The following is a 12,258-nucleotide window of genomic DNA, read 5'->3' as shown; positions in this document are numbered from 1 at the left end:
TAGGATTTAAAACATTTTTTACAGGGTGGGGGAAACCTGAGATTCCTGTGAGCAGTGCTACTAGACAGGCAACTAAATGTCCAGTCCTTCCTGGACACGATCCACATGCAAAACCTGTAGGGAGGGCTTTTTCTCCCCGATGCATGTGCAATAAGGTAGGGTCAGGATGCCATTCATTTTTAATATTTCTTATGAACTTTGGATCATCACAAGTGTTCCTGAGCCAAGAATGCAGGATGCAAACTAACGTGACTGATAGGCCGCTAGATGGATGGTGAGTCAAGTATCAGTGCACAGATGGTTCTGATTTGCTGAATTTTGTAGCTGCTGCAACTGAAGACATAAAATATCCTTCTAGTCATAAATTAGCTCTTTGGAAGCAAAACCTTGGCACCAGAGCTTTACAACCTTCAATTAGTAGGGAAAGAAGTATTTGAATGACTGTGGTATTGACATCTGTAGGCCTGCATAGTAATCATTCCTAATAGAAGAGAATATCTGTTTGAGGAGGTTTTGCATGGCTAATTAACTACCAGTGAGAATATGTAATTTTTTCATGATCTCCTGATTGTCACCTTTCTCTCATGATACAATTACATTTTATTGTAGCAAATGCCTCACAAACCAATTGTCAGCACTATTTACGTATTGCAGAAGGCAGAACAAAAGTTCATGTTTAATAAAAAGCCAGTGGATTTTGATCTTGGTAATTACTGAGACTTATTTTAACAGTTTTATTGACTTTTGTGTTTTTATCACTTTTGCAACAAAACAAAGAGCCATTTCCTTAACGTAGTATCTCCCTTGCAATAATGGTCACCACTTAATCTACACTAATTTAAGTAGATTTTTTTCCTTTTCTGTAGTTTTTCAGTTTCATAAACTTAATTGAAATATAAAAGAAGCCATTTTAAAAACTGATAGTTATATCCTCTGATGTAAAATTCTAATTATTATCCACCAGAATTTTTCAGTTTCATCAAATTCAAAGGATGTTTGTTGTGAAACCACTTTTATATGCAGAGAATAGAACATAAAACATTTTTTCCAATGAGCCTCAATGAAAAATATTTTATTCTTCCCTTTTGATTAGAGCACTTTGATTATGAGTAAAAAGCAAACACTAAGAATAATATGCATTCTTAAGACCTTAGTTAATTTCTAACAATATGACCACCCCCGATATAAAGACAGCAAGAGGTTTTGGGGATGTAGTTCACAGCCGGTCAATAGTTATTGAATAAAGACTTTATTTCTGTAGTATTTTAAGTGCACATATATATGTTATAATCATAATATAAAAATAGGTTCACCATGTGGTGAATCAGTATTTTTAAAGTTTACAGATTTTGTAATGTTGCAAATACTAAACTTGAAAATGTTGAAAAGCAAAATATGACAATATAAACTGTGCTGTACTCAGTTTCCCTGAATGATAAAAGTATAGGCTAGTTTCCACAATTGATTGCTTCCATAACAAAAATCATTTTGGGTCCAGAATGAGTATCAACCACATGGCCCCAGATTTCTCTTTTTAGTCCCAGACAGAATCTCCTTATGAGTAACTAAAAACATTTTTTGTTACTTCATACATGGATTACTCTAGTTATTTAACAGAATATTGAATGAATCCTGGACTTACACTCTTTGGACAAAGATACTGAAAAAGAAGTCAGTGGACCAGAAAACATATACCGTTAGGTAAATAAAATATTTCTATCATTCAGTATTCAAAGGAAAGTTATGAATGCTTATTTTTTTTAAAATGTTATTTCCCTCAGCAGAAATGGTTGTACCTTTTAAATTTAGTATTCCTAACAAAAATATGCTTTGGTTAGGTATTAGAAAATAGCACATCACCGTTAAGAATCTTGGCAAACTTACAGCATCTTTTTGCAAAAGAAAAAGGAGGTATTTTTCCAATACTAGGTTTTTACAAGGCATCATAAACTGTTCCCTGTAAACAGAGCCGCCTTCTTACACAAGTCCTCCAATACTGTTACTGGAGTTAAATTGGAAATGAATTTTTGTCAAGACAGTAGAGACATTGATATTTTTTTTTTTCTGAAAGGCAAATCTTTTGGGGCATTTGCCTCAATCAAAATGATGTTCTGTATAGCTGAAATCACTCTTTAGTAGCTCCGATGGCTCCTGAGGTAACACTGTCAAATTAGAAGAATCTATCATCAGGCCACCACAGTCTATTTATACCATCCACTGGGATTTAATGTCCAGAATTCACTGAAGGAAACCATATTTCAGTAAGAATGCTTATTGAGGTGAGCTAAAGCTCTAGAATTCCCAGATGAGAATGTTAAAGCCACGTTGGAAAACCAGCATTATTGAAGGCCCCCGTTCAACCCTCTGAATAAGCTGTTTCTTCCACAGCCAGTAGAGGATCCTTTTACCAGCTTATCATAGCTCTCTCCTTGTTATGATGCTTGAATCCATACTGTAATACCACAGACACCCATCCTTCCTCAGTGCTCTCCCTAGGCAGAGGAGTAACTGTAGGGCAGAATGAAAATGTTCAAGCTGTCTTACGTTTCAGACAAGTAAGAGTTTGTCCCTTCATTTACTCTAAATCTGAGGTTAGCAGCAAATCCAGGGATGAATATATATATTACTATTCGTGGTAGTAATCTTTGTGTTGACCTTGAAAGTTCATAAAATTATTTCTTGAGCTTTAATTCTCAAAATAATTCTATTTATATTTATACTGTGTGAGAAAAGTAGAATATAAATTCTCATTTGTGAGCACATTTTTGGCTCACTAGATTTCAGGAGGCCAAAGTATTCCTGATTTCTTGGAACACTGAAGTGCCAATGGAAAATTAAATAAAAAATACCTGATCTGAATAGCCTCTCTCTTGAAGATGACACCTATTTGGGTAGTATTTTATTTGATTTCGTGTGATGCCCAGAGTGTTTTCTATATTCACTCTTACATCTTTGAGAAAACGTTTTACCTCTGTTCACAATTAAGAGTCAAACTTATCCCACTTCACTCTTACCATTTTAAAAGTTCCCCTAGAAATAGCAAATTTCCATAAACTGGGTATCATCTTGTTTATTAGCTAGAAATGCTTATGGCAGCGCAACCTGCCCATCCAGCCAACTGACGGCAGATCCAGGAGGCACCATCTCTTCCAGAAAGCCTCACAGAGGACTGAATATATTAGATCAGATTTTGTTTGTACATCAGAGGCTCCCAGGCCAGAAACTCTTATACCTAAAGTGAGGCATTAAAAACCTCAGTATCTCAACTAATCCCTTATATCATAAAACACATTTTCACAGTGATTGGCAAGCCAGTCTTTCATTAGAACGAACCGGTGTACAACAGCTTTGGGAAACCCTTTGTTTCGCACCAGTGGTATGGTGAGCATTTATCACTAAGATGACTTCAGTGGGAGTGTGACTCAGAAGGTGGTTACCCATGAATTTTCCCAGTAGTTTGCGAGACTTGAGTGGTGAAAATAAAGAAACCCTGAGTGATTAGGGAACAATGCCAATTGTCAGGGTACTGAAAAGCAATGGCTTTGCTACCCTTTGAGAAGCCGGGATCCGGGAGGAGGGGCGAATAAAGAATGGTGTTGTGACAGCTTAGACCTCGCCACAAAACACCAGCATATTTTAAAGGGAAGGAGTGAACACACTTGGCAATAGAAGCTAAAAATTGAGAGACTACAAATTAAGGCTCTGCTTGCCTAGCCAACGTAATTCATTCTCTGTTTTGGCACTGGCTACTCCATTATTTCCCCTTGTGCTGTTCCTATCTTCTGCCCCCTCTTTAACCCATGAAGAAAAGGTGACGGCACTTTCAGCTGCTGTAAACATGAAGCTACTGACCAAATACTTCACATAAGGATCTTCACTGTGGCTCTTAATCTTCCAGCTGAATTGTGGGATCTGCCCTTTGATTTCCGTGTCTACTTCAAGGTTATTAAGAGTCAGTCATCCCCCAGATAACACCACGGTGTGAAAAAGAACCTGAGAGACAGCAGGCTTGTTGTAGAACTTAACCTTTGATACTGGTGCACAGTACCAGGTGGCAGGAACTGTTACTCATCTACTCAAAGGTTAAATTACCTGTATAAGAAAGTAAGCAACATTATAAGCTCCTTTTCTACGTTCACATTCATTAGGCTCACTTCAATGATAGAAAACGAAGATTCTAATTAATAAGAATTTAAACTAAAAAGATGTACTGGATCCACTCCCAGCAAAGGTTAATAATGAATTCATGTGCAGTTTTAGAATGTGACAGTTTTCTGTAAAAATGCCGTTTTCAATAAGCAAGTTATCTGTAGAGATAATTTCTAAAGAGCGTATAACAGTGACACTAATTTTACTTGGTCTTGTACTATTGATGAGAAAGGGTCTGGATCTTGCCAACTGCTATATTCTTTCTATAACATCCATTTGTTGGTTTCCTCTTTAATTCTTCCTTTTTTTTTCAAAGCTTGGCAAGTTTAGAATTTTCAAGAATCTGGACATAGAAGCATCTTTGTTTTACAAGTGTCAAAAGTTTTCATTATACATTATTACTCTCAATCAACAGGTTGTTTCTCAAAAGGCTGCAACAAAGCAAGTCAATCAGATGCAAAATAGGTTAATAGAAAAAAACATCCGTGGTGAGAGAAGTGCTGAGTCCTGTTCAACCTGGAGAAAAGTGCAAACAGAGGAGCCGCTGACTAGATTGCTTAACAGTGAAACAGCTCAGGTGAGAGGCTTTTTGTTGTGTTTTTTTTTTTTTTTTTTTTTTTCCTTAACGTTACATTAGAATATGCCGTTTGGGAATAAAGACCTTTTATTTTCTCCTGGGGGCCAAGGTTGTATGGTTTTGTTAAATGAGAAGGGGCAGAAAATATCCTATCCAGTGTATAAAATCAAAGCAGCCGACACCAATCATCACAGAAACAGAATGACAGTGAGCACATTTGCGTACAGATCTGATTTCTTTACCCTGAGAACGTAATGAAGTGCACTTAAATTTTTTATGCCATCTTTGATCCATTAGGGACTCTTAGCATGTTCCATACTCTTACATGGGTTCCTCCACTCTCGCCCTTATAATCAAATGTGAGTGAAGAGTTTCCCTGTTGATACGGTTGTATTGTAAAATGATGTATTTTTTACGTTATTCGATCATTTGGTTGACTAGTGACTTACCTTTAGCAGAGGACTCATTCAAGCAACAGCAAAAGTCTTTCCTAATCGAACCTTTTTCTGAGAAGAAGGAGAAGCATACAATCAATGTATTTATATCCTCAATGAAAAAATATTTATTTTCCAAAATGACCAACGTTTTATATGATTTATACACCATCATTTTCCTCAAATAATTTGAGGTAGTTTAAAATGTGAAACAGGATATTTTAATGCCCCCATCTTCTATCTCCCAAACCCTCTCCCCTCAAAATTGGTTTATCAGGCATTGAGACGTTAATCACTAAACTGAGCACTGAATTTGGCTCTGAACCTCTTGGCAGCCAAGGTGAAAATTAGACACATACAAGTTGGGCATTTCTTACCCAACCAACAAGCATACACGTTTATCCAGAGAATGTTTTTACAGTACTAATAAGAATCCTTTGAACTTATAGTTCCCATTTGTAAAATTACAAATATTGCTTGATGACAAAATTTTGAGATTCTTGTGTGTTCTTTTTCAACCTGTACTATGCACCAGAATCACTTTGTGTATGGAGATAGGAAGGGACTATAAAAAAAAAAAACCTGATGCCCAGGTTCCAAGCCAAGAAATTGATTCATTGTAACTAGTGTGGGCATTTGTGATATGTGTGTGCAGATTTTATCACTCCAGAAAGCTCTTTGTTCCTTTTCTCAGTCAGTCCCTTTCCCCCAAACAACCACTGTTCTGATATTCTGATTTTCACACTAGGTTAGTTTTGCCTCTTCTAGAATGTCACGTACCATGTTAGTCATACAGAATGCACTCTTTTGTGTCTGTCTTCTTTCACTCAGCATATTTGTTTGTTAGTTAGTTTGTTTTTGAAACTCATCCATATTGTTACACGTATCACTAATTTGTTCTTGTTGAGCAGAACTCCATTGTGTAGTACACCAGAGGCCATATATCCATTCTCCCAGGACACCTGGGCTGCCCCTGGCTCTAGCCATCATAACTAATAGTTACTATGAACATTGTGACACAAGTCCTTCTATGGTTACATTTCGTTTGTCCTGAGAAGTGGAATTGCTGGTTCACAGGGCAGATGTATGTTCACCTCTATAAAAAGCTGACAAGTGCTTCCATTTTGTACTCCCACCAGTAATCCCAGATCCTCCCCAGCATTTGGTGGTGTTGGTCTTTTTAATTTTGGGCATTCCAACATTTATGTATTAGTATTTCTGTTGAGTCCGATTATCAGTGACCTGTTAATTAATAACTGTGGGCACCATTTTCATGTGCTGACTCCCCATTCATATGTCTTCTTTTGTAAAATGTCTTGATCCATTTTTATTTGGATGATAGTCTCTTTATTACTGAGTTGTAGGAATTCTTTATACATCTGTATTGTGGATATGTTCTCCTAGTGTGCAGCCTCCCTATTCATTTATTTGTCTTTAACGAGCAAAAACTGTTATTTTTATTTGAAGTTCAATTTATCAATGTTTTCTGTAAAGAAACCTGGGAAAACTTTGCCTATCTTAGGGTCACAGTTTGCTAAATATTTTTTTAAAAGCCTTCTAGTTTTGGCTTTCATTTTTGAGTCCATGAGCTCATTCTTGTGTGTATAAGGGGTTGAGGTTCTTGTTTTCCATCAGAGCCAGCTGTCACAGCACCATTTGTTAAAAAGATTTCCTTTTCCTAATTAAATTTCCTTGGAGTCTTTTTCAAAAGTCAGCTGACAGTGTAAATTGTGGTCTATTTCTGAACTCTCTCTTGTCTTCTAATCAGTCTGTCTGTCCTTATACCAAAACCACAGTACATCAATTACTGCAGCTTTACAACTAGTTCTGAAATTAGGTAGTACAAGTCCTTCAACCCTTTTCCTCAAGAATGCTTTGGGTCCTGTTCCTCTCCATAAAATTTAAGAACTGGTTTGTCAATTTCCACTAAAAAGCAAAATGGAATTTTGATTGTGATTCCACTAAATCTAAAGATCAGTTTAGGGGCAACTGAAATCCCAACAACACATTTGAGTCTTCCAATGCATGAACCCGATACTTGTCTCCATTTATGTAGATTTTTAATTTCCTCTAAGTGTTTTGTAGTTTTTGGTGTAGGTATCGTATACATCTTCCATTAAAATTATCTCTAAATATCTTGTTTTTTAATTCTATTGTAAATATCATTTTGTATATTGACCTTGCGTCTTGAGATCTTTCTAAAGTCACTTTTTAATTCTCGTTTTTTGGTAGATTCTTAGGATTTTATACACAGTCAGTAATGTTTGTGAATAGAGTTTTACTTCTTTTCCAACATGTATGCCTTTCATAGCTTTTTTTCATGCTTTGTTATACCTTCTATGACCTCTAATACTACACTGAGCATGGGCATCCTTGCTTTGTTCCTGTTCTTTGGTGGAAAACATTCATTCTTTATACATTAAGTATGATGTTAGCTGTAGGTTTTTCCTAAATGCCCTCTTATCAGGCTGAGGAAATTTCATTGTAGTTGTTGAAAAAAATTAAGTCATGAGTGTATATTAAGTCCTTTTTGGGGATCTACTGAAATGATCATATGATTTTTCTCCTTTACTAGTGCAATGAATTGCATTGATTTTTGAGTGTTAAATCAACCTTTTTCTCTGGGATAAACCACATTTAGTCATGATGCGTTGTCATACTGAATTCAATTTGGTATTATTCCATTAAGGGTTTTTATATCTACATTGATGAGGGATATTGATCTGTAATTTTTTTTTTCTTATGATATCCTTGTGTGGTTTTGTTTTCAGGTCATTATGCAAATTGGACGTGTCTATTTTCAGAAACTGTTTTAGTAAGATTTATCTTTCATAAATGTTTCCTAGAATTTAGCAAGAAAATCATCTGGGCCTAGAATTTTATTGTAGGAAAATCTTTAATTATGAATTTACTCTCTATAACATATAATGATCATTAGATTTTCTTTTTCTTCTTGTGTCAGCTTTGGTAATATGTATCTTCCAAGGAATTTTTTTCTTTCTTTTTTTTTTTTTTTTACAGTCTAGCTAGATGCTTATCACTTTTATTGATCTTTTCAAAGAACCAATTTTTGGATTTGTTGAATTATCTACTGCTGAGATTTATTTTTTCTCTTTTACTAATTACCGTTCTTTATCATTTCCTTATACTTATTTTGGGTACTCTTTTTTTTAAGCTTCATAAGGTAAATGCTTAAATCATTACTTTTAAGCCTTTCTTTCTAAAATATATAAAGCTATAAAGAATTTTAAGCAGTGTTTTAGATGTATTCCACAAATCTTGATATATTGTGTTTCATTGTTGTTCAGTTAAACGTATTTTCTAATTTCCCTTCACTTAGTCTTTGACCCCATGGATTTTAGAATCATGATTTTTTAATTCCTAAATATTTTTGAGATTTTATTGCTATGTTTTTGTTATTGACTTCTAATTTATCAGAGCATATTCTTGCAATCCTTTAAAATACACTGAAACTTGTTTTATGGTCAAAAAGAAGACTTAGTTTGATGAATGTTCCTCATGTGCTTGGAACAAATATATATTCTGAATTTGGAATTTACTATTCTATAAATGTTGATTAGGTTAAATTGATAGTGTTGTTCAGTCCTTCTATATCCTTACTGTTTTGCTTTATTTTGTCCTCCTGTTTAATCAATCAATGACAAGGTATGTTAAATCTTCAACTGTAATTGTGGAGTTGTCTATATTTCCTTTAGTTTTATAAGTTCTTGCTTCATGAATTTTCATGCTGTTAATAGGGACATACAGATACAGAACTGTTACGTCTTCTTGGTGAAATATTGTTTATCATTTTAAACATCTTTCTTACATGTGTCAATATTCTTTTGTCTTGAATTTTACTTTAATTTTAACAATTCCAGCCTTCCTATGATTAGTTTGCATGGTGTGTCCTTTTCCATCCTTTTGTTTAATGTTTGTGTTTTGTGTCTTTGTGTCTGTGAGTGCTTTTGTAAATAACAGTTTAAGTCTTGCTTTTTTGCATGACCTCACAAACCTTCCTTTTAATCTGTCCCATTTCCATTTAATGTAATTATTGTAGTTCAATTTAATCTACAATCTCACGATTTGGTTTCTTTTTGCTCCATTTATTCTTTGTCACTTTTAACCTCCCTCCTGCTTTCTTTTGGAGTAAGTGGGAATTTGTCTCTCATATCTTCAATTTGTAAACTGTGCTTCTCTGGGCTGTTTTGTTTTTGTTGTAGTGGTTACTTTAGTACAGCAAGATATGGCTTATGGGCCAAAGTCAGCGGGTCACCTATTTTAAGTAGTTATATTTAAATATACTTATATGGTTGTATTGTTAATAGTTAAAGTTAAATAGTTATATTGCAACATAGCCGTACTCATTCGTTTACATATTCTCTTACATGTTGTCTATGGGTATTTCCATGCTACAGTGGCAGAGCTGAGTATTTAGAACACAGACTGTGTGGCCCCCAAATCCTAAAATATTTACTATCTGCCCTTGAAAGAAAAAGTTTGCAAACCCCTGCTCTAAAACCACTCTAATTAAAGTTTACTTTAATAATATAAAAACTCTAATTAAACTAATACCCAGAATATTGTAACTATAATAAAAATTGAGACATATTACATTCTTTTTTTCATATTAAGTCTTCAAAATCTGGTGTGTTTTACACTAACTGCACACCTCAATTTAGACTAGCCATATTCCAAGTATTCAAGTCATATGTGGTCGGTGGCTACCATATTAACATAGCTCTAGAAATTATAATATACATCTTTCACTTGTATAATAATCTACCTTGATTTAATAAACGACTTCATATATAATGTAAGAATCTTGCAAAAATACATTTCCATCCTTTGTGCTACTGTTGTCATACTTTTTTTCACATATATAATTAATTCCATAATGTGGTTACTATTGTGTTTTAAAAAATCAGTTTTGGGTCACCTGGGTGGCCCAGTCAGTTAAGCATCCAACTTTGGCTCAGGTTGTGAACTCACAGTTCATGGGGTTCGAGCTCCACGTTGGGCTCTGTGCTGACAGCTCAGAGCCTGGAGTCTGCTTCAGATCCTGTGTCTCCCTCTCTCTCTGCTCCTTCCCTGCTCATGCTCTGTCTCTGTCTCTCAAAAATGAATAAACGTTAAATTATTTTTTTAAAAATTACTTTTATTTCAAAGAAATTGAGAGGGAAAAAAAAAGTCTCTTATTTATCGCTGTTGGAATTCTTCAGCCCTCCCATAGATCTGAGTTTACAGTTGGTTCATTTCCCATCTTCGCAGAGAAGTTCCTTTAACATTGTAGTGGAAAGTTCCTGGAGACTAATTCTCTCACTTCTTGTCTGAAAATATCTTTATTTCACCTTTACTTTTTTTGTTTGTTTGTTTTTATTTTGTTTTTTGGTGTGGGAGAGCTGGAACTATATTTTACCTCTGAATTTATTTTTTTAACATTTCATTTTAAAATAATTGCACACTCAGAAATTGCAATAGAGGGCTCCCATGTACCCTTCCTTCAGCTCCCATGTACCCTTTACCCAGCTTCCTCCAATGACATCATCTTATAACAGTAGTATAATTTTCAAAACCAGGAACTAACTTTGGCATACTACTATAAAATACATACCTTATTTGGTCATCAGTTTTTACATGCACTCATATGTGTATGTTGCTGTTAAATTGTATTACATGTATGGACTAATCACAAAAATTACTGTACGGAACTGTTCTAGGAAGAAACTCCCTCACATAGAAACTTCCGTGTATTGCTTTATATGGACACCCTCCCCTTTATCCTAAACCCTGGAAAGCACTGATTTGTTCCATATCACTATAATTGATTATCTTGAGCATGTTGCACAAATCAAATTCCTTACTATGTAACTTGTTGAGATGGGCTTTGTTTCATTCACCATAATGCCCTAGATAGAGATCCATCTGAGTTTGCATGTATCAGTATAGCTCATTCCTTTTTACTGATAAGGAATGTTCTGAAGTATGGACGTAGTGTTGAAGAACATGTGAGTTGTTTATTCTTCACCATTTAGTGTGATGTTAGCTGTATATTTTTGGTAGGTGTTATCAGGTTGATGAGGCTCACCTCTATTTCTAGTGTACTAAGAGTTATTATGAATGGGTATTAAATTTTATCAAGTGCTTTTTCTGTATCAATTAATATGATCATATGATTTTTCAGCTTTACACTGTTGCCATGGTGGATGACATTGATTAGTGTTTGAATATTGAACTAGTCTTACATTTCTTTAATGTTTGTTTATTTTTGAGAGAGAGAGACAGAACAAGAGCAGGGAAGGGGCAGAGAGAGAGGGAAACACAGAATCTGAAGCGGGCTCCAGGCTCCGCGTTGTCAGCACAGAGCCCAACGTGGGGCTTGAATTCACAAACTGTGAGATCATGACCTGAGCCAAAGTCAGATGCTCAACTGAGCCACCCAGGCACCCCTCTAGTCTTACATGGTGTAGAATTCTTTTCATATGTTGCTAGGTTCAATTTGCTAGTATTTTGTTGAGAACTTTTAAATCTGTTAATGAGGACTACTGGTGTGTAGCTTTCTTTTTATTCTACTGTCTTTATCCGGTGTTGGTATCACAGCAGTGCTGGCCTCATAAAATGAGTTGACAAGTCTTCCTCCTTTTAATTTCTGGAACAGAATTAGTAGAATTTGTGTTGTTTCTTTTTAAAATGTTTTAGAGGGGCGCCTGGGTGGCTCAGTCAGTTAAGCTTCCGGCTTTGGCTCAGGACATGATCTCACCGCTCATGAGTTCAAGCCCCACATGGGGCTCTGTGCCGACAGCTCAGAGCCTGGAGCCTGTTTCAGATTCTGTCTCTCACTTTCTCTGCTCCTCCCGTGCTCACACTCTCTCTCTCAATAATAAACATTTAAAAAAATTTTAAAGTAAATATTTTAGAGAATTCTCCAGTGAAACCATCTGGGCCTAGAGATTTCTCCTTTTCACTATGGATTCAATTTCAAGAGTAGTCAAAGTTCTCTGCAAGCAGCCAAATAGTTAAATATTTAGGTTTTATAGGTCACATGCTCTCTGTTACAACTATTCAGCTGTACACCATAGTACAAAAGTATCATATACA

At 35.3% G+C, this 12,258-nt stretch overlaps 1 protein-coding gene across 6 annotated transcripts in view; it reads left to right on the top strand.

Moving 5' to 3' along the window:
* VRK2 (VRK serine/threonine kinase 2) overlaps window positions 1-12,258 on the top strand; it is a 103,833-nt gene that overhangs the window by 83,875 nt on the left and 7,700 nt on the right. For all 6 annotated transcript variants that reach the window (XM_060605339.3, XM_060605333.3, XM_060605381.3 and 3 more), the window contains one exon: window positions 4,565-4,726. In XM_060605339.3, the coding sequence (XP_060461322.1) occupies window positions 4,565-4,726 (162 nt within the window). The remainder of the gene's footprint in view (window positions 1-4,564; window positions 4,727-12,258) is intronic.

This window comes from Panthera onca, chromosome A3 (assembly GCF_046562875.1).
Source record: "Panthera onca isolate mPanOnc1 chromosome A3, mPanOnc1 haplotype 2, whole genome shotgun sequence".
Taxonomy (NCBI): Eukaryota; Metazoa; Chordata; class Mammalia; order Carnivora; family Felidae; genus Panthera; species Panthera onca.
This window is presented reverse-complemented; position numbering and strand designations above follow the sequence as displayed.